The 13,961-nt window shown below is 42.0% G+C and overlaps 1 protein-coding gene across 2 annotated transcripts in view; it reads right to left on the bottom strand.

Moving 5' to 3' along the window:
* slc12a2 (solute carrier family 12 member 2) overlaps positions 1–13,961 on the bottom strand; it is a 62,782-nt gene that overhangs the window by 14,892 nt on the left and 33,929 nt on the right. The window contains exons 9-21 of one of the 2 annotated variants that reach the window (XM_037752095.1): positions 13,591–13,675; positions 13,340–13,500; positions 13,107–13,214; positions 12,707–12,830; positions 12,156–12,257; positions 10,273–10,428; positions 9,733–9,832; positions 8,733–8,844; positions 7,269–7,409; positions 6,292–6,398; positions 4,842–4,921; positions 4,127–4,270; positions 1,773–1,820 (exon numbers count right to left, since the gene is read on the bottom strand). In XM_037752095.1, coding sequence (XP_037608023.1) covers positions 1,773–1,820; positions 4,127–4,270; positions 4,842–4,921; positions 6,292–6,398; positions 7,269–7,409; positions 8,733–8,844; positions 9,733–9,832; positions 10,273–10,428; positions 12,156–12,257; positions 12,707–12,830; positions 13,107–13,214; positions 13,340–13,500; positions 13,591–13,675 — 1,468 coding nt within the window. The remainder of the gene's footprint in view (positions 1–1,772; positions 1,821–4,126; positions 4,271–4,841; positions 4,922–6,291; positions 6,399–7,268; positions 7,410–8,732; positions 8,845–9,732; positions 9,833–10,272; positions 10,429–12,155; positions 12,258–12,706; positions 12,831–13,106; positions 13,215–13,339; positions 13,501–13,590; positions 13,676–13,961) is intronic. The other variant, XM_037752096.1, reaches the window with a different exon arrangement.

Below are 13,961 nucleotides of genomic sequence, written 5' to 3'. Positions count from 1 at the left end.
CTTTAACACTAACATCTGTAAGTGTATTGAATTGAGCAAGGGTGACTGGCAAATGAACAAACTCTTCATTTGTTAGAGGAAGACTGATGCTGTGTCTCAATTCGGATACTTCCGTTGGTACACTTCCATGTGGTACACTGTGTACTTACTTGTGTGGTCGAACACAGCTGTTGTGCACTTACCGGAAATAACGATCGCAACATTTGACCGCTTCTTCTTGTTTTTAAGAACGCAACGTGTCGTACTCTGAAAACCCCGCCCACCAAAGGAAAACAATCGGCGCCACAATATGCAACCGAGGGCCGAAACGTTAACAAAACGCCTGCATCAGAATTCAGCAGGTTAATGGACTATTTTAGAACCATATGTCTACCAGGGGTGCAGCTGTTAACGAAAATGATCGTGAAGATGATGAAATTAGCTGTTAACAAGCTAATGTTAGCTATGTGTTAGGAAGCTCATGTAGCCAGCTAAGGCACTTGCAAACATAATACTGCATAGCTTCCTGATTTATCCACATTCCACTAAGTTGCATACCGTCACATGCTTCAGCTTAAAGCTAGGGTTGGTAATCTTAAGAAACTAGCAAGAGTATGCTAGGTTTTAAAAATGATCCAACCGAAAAACCCGGCCCGGTGTTGCCAACTCTTTTCAAATGAAAGCAGCTAGCGTCGCTAGCTCCAAAAGTCACTAAATCTAGCACCAAGTCGTCAACACTGACTAGTTAGACTTCCGTCACGTGACAACCCTCACTACAAAACACTGCACCTACATGCAGGCGTGTAATAGTCACGTCTCTGCGCCACAAAACTTGATGCTGACATGCTTTCTTCCGGTGGACAGGCGGGTCCATCGCAATGCTTTGCCATGAGACTGGGCTGCTTCAGGCCTCCCTCCAAAGCCACTCCCCAAAATAATCATTATCACACGCCGCCATCTCCGACATTTTCACAACTTTGGTGGTCCCTCCCCCTTCCGCTACGTGGCCAAGATGACGACCAGCGTTCCACAATCAACTTTTGACCGTTATGAGTACACCATCTGGCTTCTCATAGTGCACTGCATTTTGCCGTACTTGTTGGTGTGAACGCACTTATGCACTCAAAATATCAAGTGTAAGAATGCGGATTGAGACACAGCATGAGTTTTTGTAAGTATGTGTTAAAAATTACTTAAAGTTTTAACTATTTTTGGGGATTTCATTTTGGTTTAATGAACACAGAGGAACAGCACTAGTAAGAAAGAAGGAGAGCAGTTAGCTGGACGGTGCTGGAAACATGAAAACAGGAGAGCCGTTTTCATCCTGGAAGAGAAAGCTACAGACAAACTGTCACCTCCAGAGAGAGAAGAAGCAGCAGGCGAGACAGACTGAAGACAAAAAAAGGAGGAAATTGAAATGTTGGCACACACGCACAACATTAAATACTCGAGACGTGGACTGAGTTGAAAGGTACTATCACATAGAGTACAGCTTCAGAGGCTGGGCTCGAGCTACAAGCTGGCGACTGTTAACAGGAAGGCAGGAGAAAGAGAGGAAAAGACAAACTGTTATTCCCCAAAGCCAAGAAGCTAGCAGGCCGGAAACACGGACCAGAGACATAAGACAGGTGGCACGGTGTGGGACGGTATGTTAGTACAAGAGCACTTCAGAATATACAGTGAAATATGAGGTGATAGAAGGATGGATGGATGGAGATGAAGATAAAAACAAAGCAGAAAAAGAAAGAAAGAAAGAAAGGTTTTAAGGCAACACAATAAAGTGGGTCTCCTGCCTTTTTTCAACAGTGGCTGAGTTGGAGCTTTGCCGTCGTCGTCGTCATCTGAGAAATGTGAGACAAAAGGAGAGAAAACAAAAAAAATTGAGGTGAAATGTTGATGTGATGTGCCAGTAATTTACAACTGAGGTTCGTTGGTCGTGGATCCACATGAGTATAACAGAAGGTTTACAGTCATAATGCTTCATGACTGAGGTTCATGGAAAAACAAGAAGCTTTTGCTGAAGCTTTTCCACTGGCAGGAGCTTTAACAGAGAGCTCAACTTGTTCTCTCTGATTTCTGGACATGTCTCGACTCTGGTTCAATCAAACTGGCCATTTGGTGAGCACATGTGAGGGGTATCACGTCCGCATAAATCAGTTCTAATTCTCAAAGCTGAACTACTCCATTGACAATATGCTTGGATTAAAATGAAACCCCACACACACACACACACTAAAGAGGGGGATTCAGAGTGGAATGAAGTCCGCAAAGAGGAGGGGGGGACTTAATGATGGCTCAGGTACAGAGGGAGCTCAAGCTGGGACTAAGAGGATTACCCAAATCAAGGCATTCATCTTCACTTTGCTACTTCTTCTACCTTCACCACACCAACATGTTCACTATGTGTGTGGGCCCCCTCAATTTGGGTACACATTAACCCCCTGAGAACCTGCGGGATCACTTTACTGTCTTTCAGAGGCTCTAGTAGGTTCAGTTTTAGGGCTGGAGTGAAGACGCAGATATCATATGAAACTAGAAAACCTAATGAATCCATGTCACGCAACCATGTTGGGAAGGAAGCTAAATAACACTCCAAAGTTGGGTTTAATTTTACCCAAGAAAAACGGCCATTTGGTCCCTTGACCCCTGACCTCAGGATATGTGAATGAAAATGGGTTGTATGGGTACCCACGAGTCTCCCCTTTACAGACATGCCCACTTTATGTTAATCGCATTTAGTTTTGGGAACAAAACATGCCGTTTTTTTCACACAACTTGACACACAGTGCTGAGCAGCATCTCAAATTAATCTTCAGGTTCCCAGCTTTCAGATGATGTACACCACTCCTATGTGACATCTACTGTTGACCTGCTATCTCCCCCTAAAGACCCCCTGTACCCCCATAAAAAAGACAAAAATGGATCTTTTGTGGGTTGGTAGGCGCTCCAGATGTATGTGCACAAGCACTGAAAAAGTGAGGTTTTCATGATATGTCCACTTTAAATAGTGATCACAATATGCAGGAGCATTTAGAATTAGGACTGTATTTCTGTTAAAATGACACAACAATGTTGTATTTATAGAATTAGTGCTGTAGAAATTTTTCAAGAGAACAGGTAAACATGGAAGAACTGTTGAGTTTACATTAACGGTTAAGTAAAACGGGAGCTAAACAGAGAACAGGCGTTATTATTAAAACAAGTCTCAGCCGTTACTTTGGTGAGTAAAGTGATAGAAATGATAAGTAGGGTATGGGTGAGTGGATTTGGGCGACATGCACAGCATGGGATTTCGTTGCAGGGATAACAGATTTAATATTGTACCTAAACTTTGACCAAAATTGTAATGATTTCATTTTGACCTGTGTCAACATATAGCTCATCATCCTACAAGAAGACAGTAAAGAAAGCATGTACAGGGCTTTGTTGTTCATAATATGAAAGGCTTCCACAACAAGAAATATCAACACCAAATACTTTAACAGCCGTCATGAATCCAGACCGGATGAGGCCTGTTGCTCCAATCTGGGAACACTATCTTTGTTTGCTTGCTCAGAGTTGTGTGGGTCTCTCTCTCTCTCTGTGGACTAACAAACTTGGCCCAGTGGGACGACTGGAGTCATGGGTCACTGAGGCGACTTCCTGTCAGGGCAGTGTGTGTGTGTATAGAGGCACAATAAAGGAAGCCATTGATGGATTAAGAGGGATCTCTGAGAATGGTGTTAAACTGATTTCCTGGATGAAAAGCCTTCCTCTGACATGACCTGAACTGGTGTTTGAGTAACATAAACACACATACTGTATATAAATATATACATATAAAAATATAAAAAAATATAAAAATATATAAATATATATATATATATATATATATATATATAAATAAATAAAAAGAAAAAATATATATATTAATAATATATATACATAAATAAATAAATGAAAATATAAAACATATACACATATATATATATATATATATATATATATATATATATATATATATATATATATATATATATATATATATATATATAAAAATATAAAAAAAATATATATATATAAAAATATAAATATATATAAATACAAATATAAATATAAAATATAAATATATATATAAATATATATATATATTTTGAGGCAGGCTGACCTTTTTGCATTGCCGGACTGTTCTGGAGGCTGGTGGCCTTGGAGGACGGCTTGGATGAATCTGCGTCAGAGTCTTTGCTGGTGTCTATGGACACAATCACATCTTTCATCCCAGAGGACTTCTCCTGGTTGGACAGCAGCTCGTCTGGGAGGAAATGAAACGAGTGGGCAGATGGAGAGGAAGATGCAGAGAGAAGAGAGAATAAGGCAAGGAGAGGGGGGAAAAAAAAGATGTTGGAATTAGACATGGATTATTTTAAAGAGTGTGAGAAACAAAAACGTAGAAAAGGGGAAATCAGACATAACTACAGAGATAAGCAGTCATCACACAGAAACACAGCATCTCTTTTGAATTAAAGGGTTGCTCCAGAGATTTAACATTTCACTTCCATAAGGTGGGGGGACTCACTGATGAAATCAACAAACGATACTATCGAGTTGCATAATGGGAAATGTAGGATCCAGCATTTTTGGAGCTTGACTCATACAGACCTCTGCAGTTTAACCCGTTTCTCATCAGTCCCCCAACTTAATGGAAGTGCAACACTAAAATGCTGAAGTACAGTTTTTAGTTGTTCGCGGTATCGTTATAAACTGTGTTGATTATCAATTTGATTCTTTTACATGTGATTTTGGAGATACAAAAATCACATTGATCAACCACATTGCTAAACACTTCTCTGTAACCATGATGTGTGTATATGCATGCTTGATACCTTGTCCTTGGATATGAGACACATCCAGTCCCTCTTTTAGTCGTAGAATGACAGCACCGAACTGGAAGTCAAAGGAATCACTGAAAAACAACACAGAAATAAAAGATTAAAACAGGCAGTGGACAGAATGACGTTTAGTGACAACTAAACAGATACTTAAAAAGGAAGACAAATGAGCACTACTGGGAGAACTGCACATAACAAACAGCAGGTTCAAGCATGTGAAGGTTGAACCGTGTAGTGTGTACACTCACTGTCGGCTACTCAGTGGATGGAAAGTAAAGGGCACATTGCTGAGCGTATTAGCTGTGATTTTAATATTGCTACGCTGAACCATCTCTGACCTTCAGCTCTAATGCCATAATCCCCACACTTTACAATCATTCAGCTTAAGTCCTTCATTCACAGACTCACATGACATGATTTCACATGGACCAAACACAGTACTCCTGTCTTAATACAAGTACATACAGTGTGTGTAGTAGTACCTGGAATACTCCTAATACTATAAAAGTTCTAGGTCTGGATGAGGATACTAGCCATGGTCTGGGGGCCCCGGACCCTCGTGGGGCTTGAAGGCTTCAGGTTCTAACCAATTAGCTTGTGGTAATTTATTTTAGTGAATTAAGTAATTCATTGAAAATGTCTTAATAATTTCTGCACAAATAAAGCACACTGCAAACTAAAATGTATTTTGTAACCTGTATTATTGCATAACCTAAATACATTTTTGGATCAAGTTACAAACTAATTCTTGCCCCGGGGCTCCTGAACAGGTTAATCCGGCCTTGTGTCATGTGACATCACATACCTGTTTCTGAAGCCTGTGTGAAGCAGAAAGCTAGAAGGTACTGTAGTGATGGCACTGGTATCATATGAAATTTGAAAACCTAAAGGAATCCATTGGTACCAACCATGTCATACTAGCTTGTCATGAAGGAAGTTAGATAACACTCCAAAGTTACGCTAAAATTTAGGCGAGGAAAAACTGGTATGGCGATTGTCACAGGGGTCCCTTGACTTCTGATCGCAAGATATGTGAATGAAAATGGGTTCTATGGGTAACTACGGGTCTCCCCTTTACAGACATGCCCACTTTATGATAATCACATGCAGTTTGGGGCAGTTTTTTTCATGCAGTATAAATGTGTTATTTTTTGCCTATTGAGCACAGCACTCCTGGAAAGAGCTGGTGGAGTAACATGAAGGTATTTCCTCTCACATTAAGGTATTTCCTCTCACATGAAGGTATTTCCTCTCAGATGAAGTTATTTCCTCTCACATGAAGGTATTTCCTCTCACAACTACCATTCTTCTTCTTCAGAGAGAGTTTTCTCAGATGACTCAACCTCTTCAGTCTAATCAGTACAACCTTTGTATTACAATAGTGTGACTGGTGACTCTTTTCACTCAGCTTTTTAATGCATCTCTCTGGAGGAGCTCCACTTACTGGATCATACTGATGTAAGTCTCCACGTTCATCATGTCGCCGTCCCTCCAGTCGTTCTTGAAGCCCAGCACCAGGGTGTTCGGCTTGAGTCGACCCAGGCCGGCAGCCTTGAGACGGGGGAAGAATGGAGATTACAATCTAATTCATTCATTTTTTTCATTCCAAGGCTGGCTACATTCATTCTGGAGCAGGAAATTAAAAATGAAGCCTGTCACTGGAGCCAATTCTTATTAGATTCACTCTCAGGCTAGTTGTCACTGTCAGTTTTCACATTTGAGGTGGAAACTCTGGCAGCACCGAGGGATGCACCAATCCGACTTTTTCAGTCCCGATACCGATACCTGGGCTTTGGGTATCGGCCAATACCGAGTACCGATCCGATACCAGTCTTTTAATTATTAAGCTGTATGCCTCACTGTGTGGACGTGACTGGGAAAGACAACATCAGGCTTGATTTAAACATTGCTTTCCTAACTTGTTCCAAATTCAACAAGACACAAATCCAAGACAAGTGCAAGACTTGTGGTCTCGAGACCGAACTTGAGACCAAGACCGGACTCTAGTGCTACAGCCCTGAGACCACGTACGTGATACTGGGTTCTAAAAATAACATGATTTGATTTGCGATTTATTGAGATCATGTGAGAAAGTTTAAGCACAAACAGGGCCCAAAATTCAATATATTTTATAGCCTCTTACACAACGAATATTCTCAACCAGGAAAAATAACTTCAAACATTTCTTGTTGGCAATATTTTTGTGAAAAATGTGGCATTAGAATCATGTGCTTATGAACACCAACGGAATACAGTGAGCCAACACGGCTGGCTGTTGTTAGTTGTTGGCACTCGCTGTGGGAGTCTACGAGAGGCTTGAACAATGCCTCCTGAGAAAAACGGCTACGTGCAGAGCAGTCGTATCCTCCAGAGCAAGAGAAGCTGAATCCATTTTGAGATTGAGTATTGCTGTTTTCCTACCTGGAGCAGGTACTGTGCACCCTGCCTCATGTCCTCGGCGAACACAGGCGTGTAGAAGGCCTTGGTCTCGTTCTTCAGTAGCCAGCGCTGGTACCGGGCCTGGTCTGTTGTCAGATCTTTGAAGTTTGGCCTTCTGTAACCCTGTGGACGCACACACACATACATCAAATATAACCAATCCCACAGCCCTGCATGAAATACTGCATGTCCACATTTCTAAGGTCAGACATCACTTAATTTAATCAGATCACAGACAGGAGAATTCAACCTGTAGAACAAAGTCCTGCTCTGAACCTCCTCATCAGGGACTTTGTTTATTTCTGAAAAATAGAGCTCACAAAGCTGCTCTTCAGCCAGGAAACTGTAATGCCATTAGCAGAGAATGTTTAAACCATTTAACTTGGAAGAAATAGACGCTGGGAAGGGGAGGAGGAGGAGGAGGAGGGCCGATCAGAGGCCACTATTGGAGGACGGCGTGTTCCACAGAGCCAGAGGGCTGCTGGATTGCACAGAGCCTGCATTCATCCTATCAAAAAGGTCTTTCCACTATGAAGCAGTTATGACCGGCAGGGGATTTGTAAAAAGATTTTTTACACCGTGTATACAGGAGCGGAACAAAACGCATCAACATACTTGCCAACCCTCACGATTTTCCCGGAAGACTACCGTGTTTTGTCGCCGTCTCCAGGTTTCCTACCGGGGTAACAATTCTCCCGTATATCTCCCGATTTATGGCAAATTTTCACGCCTTTTTTTCCTTTTCGTTATTTCAGCCTGTTTCTGAACAGTGTGTATAATCCCTACTGTTTTTACCCGGACGACAACAGAGCTACACAAACTGTTTCCCGGCGGAAGAGAGCAGTCTATGCTCGTGACACAGCGCAGTTTGAACTCATGTTTAAGCTGCGCTCGCCACAGCGTGCAGCAAAAAGCTGTCGTGGCGCGGTGCAAGCCGTTAGAAATAACGGGTTTCAGAGCGCAGTGATGCCGTTGTGGTGTTGTGTCTGAAAGGACCTTCAGTGAGTGAGAGAAGGAGAGAGAAATGTAGAGAACTAAGAGAAAGAAATACTCAAGCAGGAGCAAAAATAAATAATAACAGATGAATATTAGTTTATGCCAGAGATTCACACGCCAAGTTCACACCAGAGGGGCGAATTATTCAGTTTTCTTTCTTGGAAGTTAAAGACGATAAAAAAATTAAACAAAGTCTTTGAAACGCTAATTTCTAGCATCCCTAGTCTTGTGTGTGTCGCCTCACTGTTTTGACCGATGCTCGCTGGCGTCACGTAGTGCGAGCACAAGCGCGAGCAGCAGGACGTTGACTGTCGTTCACTTCACGGCCACAGGTGTCGCTGTTAACAAGCAATTTCTGATTCTTACAGATAGTCCCTTTAAAACCAACTGTGTATGTTTTTTAGAACATATTTTTTAATAACCACAAAAGAAGAAGAAGTATCTACTCACCGCGCGAATATGACCACAGATCATCAGGCCTACGTTCTTGGTGAAGCTGTGGACCAGATCCAGAAGAGCTGGACGAGAGTTGGGGTAACCAGTCATCACCAAACACTGGGGTCTGCAATCAGACACATCCAACAGAAAACATCAACACTGTTTCTACTGTATATATATACACATAGTATATTCATCTTTTGCCGTGACATTTACAGCATTGCTAGCTTTTTAAATGGGCAGCTTGACCTTCACAGTGGCCTCTAGTCTTCTTAGCAAAGGACAAAAAACAGGAGCAGAGTAGCGCACATCAAAGCAAATATGTTAAGCACCACGGGATTTAATGGAGGCGCTGAGAGGAGACAAGAGGGAGCTCAGAGGAACACACGAGTCATTCTGAAGACACCATCAGATGCCTTTTAATCTCCTGCTTGGTTTGCTGCCATGGGAACAGTCCGAAGGCACATCACTATCACTAATACGTCCTCAAACACACCACATGTGCAAGCATGCAGAGAATAAACATGTGTAACATGGTGGACACAGAAATAATAATAGTACCTGCTCTGAGGTGTATTTCAAGTTCATGGATCATGATAAAAAATGATAATAAATACTATTACATTTCCAATTGTTGATGTTCCAGTACCATTTTTTCCTCCCCGATTATAATAATTAGTATTTTTTAACAGCTGTATACTACTAACCCTGTATGGATGTGATGTGATTGCTATCATTGTTGTATGCCCTGGCTCAGGTTAAACCCTTTGAACATGAACAAATATATACAGTGAATGATTCCCATATTTATTATCTAGTTTAATATTAAGTAATATTGATGTCAACCATATCATCTCGTCCTGGCCACAAATAAAGTTCAACAACAGCATTTGTTTATGTGTCAAAACATTAGCCTATGAGTCTTGCGTTGCCATAACTCCGTGACCACACAGTCTGATGAGATACCACCTGGTCCAGCTTTAATGGTGGGGTGCTTCTTTGTGTTTTGTACCTGAAGTTCTTGATGTGGTCCTCCACTCCGCTGAGGTGCAGAGTGTGGGTCAGGGCCTGGTGGTAGGTCAGAGCCTGGGTCGACGAGCCCCAGTTCACATCTGGAGGGGGAGGACGCATGCAAAGCAGAAACACACAGTTCAGTTGGGAAGTGTGTTTACGGGTCGTCCTGCTGGGCCAAAGGCCGTCTGACCCATGCGGTGTTACAGGCAACGGGAAGGCCTTGTATGTGTGTGTAGCTGCATGTCAAACTGAGTGTGCACACAGGTGTGTGTGTTCAGAGCAGCAAGGCCGGCTTTGTGTTTGCAGAGGTGCACAGATGTGTGTTGGGGGGGGCGCGGAACAACTTGACAGCTCAGTATCGTGTAGCAGTGCAATATATTAAACCACACTTTGTTTACAATTTTTCACTTTTGTAAAGTGAACAGTCAAACGTTTTTTGGAAATGCCACGACAGAGATAGGTCAGATCTTTAAGGCCCTGACACACCAAGCCCACAGTCGGACAGTTTGGGAAAAATGACTCATGCTTAACTACTCACCTGGCTTCTTGTAGCTGACGTAGATAAAAAGACCCAGAACGATGACGTTGGTGAGGAGAGCGGCCCACCAGTTGATGACAAACATCACCACGCAGCACAGAATCGCTCCAGCGAGAGAAACCCACATGTTGTAGTATTTGAAGCTGGGACGCCATCCTGCAGCACCGATGAAAACAAGTCAGAGCGTTGCAACAAAAAGGGCGAATGCTATTTTGAAAACATCAACTTAAGAGTGCTTGTCACATACTGTATCTGTATCACAATGTTTGCAAAAAATTAATAATGATGGTAAAGCGAGGAAATGTACGTGTTAAGGTTGAGTAGAAGTCAAAGACTCCTTAAACTGGGATCAAATTAAGTCAGACCTGCAATTCAAAAGACTAAAAATCAGGAGACAATGTGGCCATCCTCCATGAAAGGGAACATTTTCCAATAATTGTCATCGTTAACATGGCCTTACAATAGTAAATGTTGCTGTTAAAGAGCATGGATTAAGTTGAAGATATGTGCTTGGGTTAAGGAATGGGAGTTAGCCGCCTGTTAGACTGGAGACCAGAAGGTTATACCATCTATTAGAGACCATATTTGTTTACTGGGTACCACAGAAACTAGACTAGTGGGATTTTAGTGATGGGATACAGTCAGACTGTGTGTGGTTACACAATGACAGCTTCTAAACAAACCACAGGACATAAAGGGTACATTGATGGTGCAGCCATAATGGGGTACACCAAAACACCAAAATGGGGTAGTAATCGTTTGTGGTTGCAGAGGCAGTAAAATCCTTCAGTCAATGTCTGTATTACTGCTTGCCTCTAATTTGGGCATGTACCATTTAAGTCCATGTAATTATATGACCTGTTTGGAGGAATTAGAAGCAGATAGAGAATCTGTACCTGGAGTTCTGCTAGAGCTTTGGTATTGTGGGGGAAAAAAATACACAACTCAATATATAAAAGATCAACTACTGCATGTGCATTTCATTCAGATATTCTGTACAGTCTAAAGGGCCAGTTCACCCAAATTACAAAAAACAGTGGTATCCAACCATAGATAGTTTGGGTTTCATTTTGTGCCTGAGGCCCTGTTCAGACCTTGTATTAAGATGCGTCCTCAGTGATCGGATCACAAGTGGACAGCTCTAAGTACAGGTGTGAACACACTCAAGACGCATTGAGATCGGATCTTTCAGACTACATTCAGACGTGGTCTGGGCCTCATATGGCCACATTCTTTTAGCAGTGTGTACGTGAATGTGTCCTGGGCCACATTAACGACGTCCCACCGGGATGTGCGGGTTCTCTGAGCTCCTCAGGTGAATAGATAGGAAGACACAAGCGTTGGTCTGCCTCGCTGCGTTGGTCTGCCTCGCTGCGTGCTTTACTGTATCCTGTCGGTACAACTGTATTTTATTAAAATATATCTTTTCTATAGGCTACATATCTATAGACTATCAGACACAACCTATGAACAAGAGGTGACATTTTCTCATTTTCTTTGCCACTTGGCAAACACTGGCACATTTACAGCCATGTTAACCAATTATCCTGTAAAGAAGTTGTGTAAACGGTTATCTGACTGCTACTGCAGTACACCTTAAAAAACACACCTTAAATTCTACTTCAGATTTTCTGTTAGCTTCTCCAAAGGCAGTCTATGACAGGAGCTGTCTTGTGAGCTGTAAAAGCTTGAAGCTTTTAAAGCAGTTAAACATGTCCTGCGCTGCAGAGTGCCTCAAAGTGATTCCTTTTAAAACCCCCATTAAACATCATATGACTCGTGACTCGTCATCACGGCTGATGAGGCGCTCGTTTTTACAATCACACGAGGGATGTCTCTTATGATAAGTTCCTCTGTAGCCCTAATTTATTTTTTGATCTTACCTGGTGAGTTAGCCAGTGAGGCGTGGAATACAGAGAAGTTGATCAAGGCATAGGACGCCAAGAAAAAGTTGGAGATGATGGGGGCGATTACGTTCAACTTAGCTGCAAGAAGAAAACACAAAACAGTCAACTTACATTGGGTCAATACTCAAATGTCATGTCCTCTGGTCCTTTCAGCCAGGGCAAAACTAAACGGCTTGTAATTTGATTTAATTGAGTCACAATGGAAAATATTTTTCTAGTAAGTTTTCAGGATGTAATTTGGTGCTAATTATGGGCAAAAAAAGGAATATGTTTGAAATGATTGGTCCATTCAAACTAAAGTAAATGAATTATTCATTTATTAAATTAATTGTAAAAGCCCCAATTGAACACTTTTCAACATTACAGATCCTTAAAATAAAGTGCTACTGTAAAAACATAATTTTGTTGTTGTTTTGTTCATAATTTTTCAATGAACACTACAGCCTCTAGGCTTTTAGTCTTGTTTCTGTGATCTCATACAATAACCTTATTGTCAGAGTACAAATGAGCGATGTGTGCAGAAGTACCGATGAGGATGAAGGCCAGAGCGATGCCGAAGGTCAGGATGTAGCCTCGGAGGGGCTCGTTGTTCTTGCCGTAGCCTTTGGCGAACATGGCCAGGCCGGGGTAGATGTTGTCCTTACATAACGCCTGTGGAAATTAGAGGTGTAAGAAAATATCGACACAACTTGAGTGTCGCAATATTATATCGATCGATTCCCGGCCCAGGATAAGCGGAAGAAAATGGATGGATGGAACATATCACCTTGCTTACAGTATCGCAATACGTCGCAATATATTGAATCGTAACCCCTGTATCATGATACATCTTGTATCGTCAGATTCCTGCCAATAAACCAGTAAATTGCTCACTGGTTATTAGTTTAATCCGTTAGATACCATGATGCAGTTTCGGTCGGGTCTTACCTGAAAAACTTTAGGGGCGCTGACTAAAGAGGCCAGAGCTGAGGACAGAGTGGCAGAGAAGATTCCAGCAGTGATGATGGGCCCAAAACCAGAAACTATGCTCATCACCTGAAAGGAAGATTAAGGGCAAACTGTTTGACTTTTGTACCCAACAACCACACTTTTAACCTCCTAGTGTCCGAAATGTTCCTAACATACTTCAAACCTTATCTTCTGATAGAGCTGCTTCATACCTGGAAGTCATTTTGGAGTCCGAACTTACAGTCCCCTTTTTCGCTCTTGCACGAAGAGAAATCGTAGCCAAATTTGCAGGCGGCATCGGTGCAGTTCGTCATGAACTGAGCACTGAGCGTGTCATTCGCATTTCCAGTGGCGTCTCTCACAATGCAGGAGCCTGGTGTGAAACAAGTACACAAAACTCTGTTATTCACTTGAAAAAGTGCAGATTCTTACAGAACATTGCATTTAGTATGTGCTATTGTACCTGTTGAAATAGCAACACCCAGGTAGACTATTCCTGTGATCACTATGGCCAGAAGGGTTCCTCTGGGAATGGCCAGCTGTGGATCCTGCAACAAACAACCACAACACAGACTGAGATAACAAGCAACCCATCTATCAAAAACCTTTTAATCCTTATCAATAAAGGGCTTTTAGATGATGTCATCAATTCTCTGACTGCCACACTCAAGGTCATCAAGCTCAATCACGGTGACGCTGTGACTCGTTTCACTATTTCCAACAGAGTAAATCGATGAAAGCCCCCCCACACATTCACCTGTGTACAAGAATCTACACAGACAACAAGTTTGTTTTGACAGCTTTAGTCAAATCTATTACATCTCTTTTTCAAGG

Source organism: Sebastes umbrosus, chromosome 19 (assembly GCF_015220745.1).
Source record: "Sebastes umbrosus isolate fSebUmb1 chromosome 19, fSebUmb1.pri, whole genome shotgun sequence".
NCBI lineage: Eukaryota > Metazoa > Chordata > Actinopteri > Perciformes > Sebastidae > Sebastes > Sebastes umbrosus.
The sequence above is the reverse complement of the archived record's forward strand: the minus strand, read 5'-3'. Positions and strand labels throughout refer to the sequence as shown.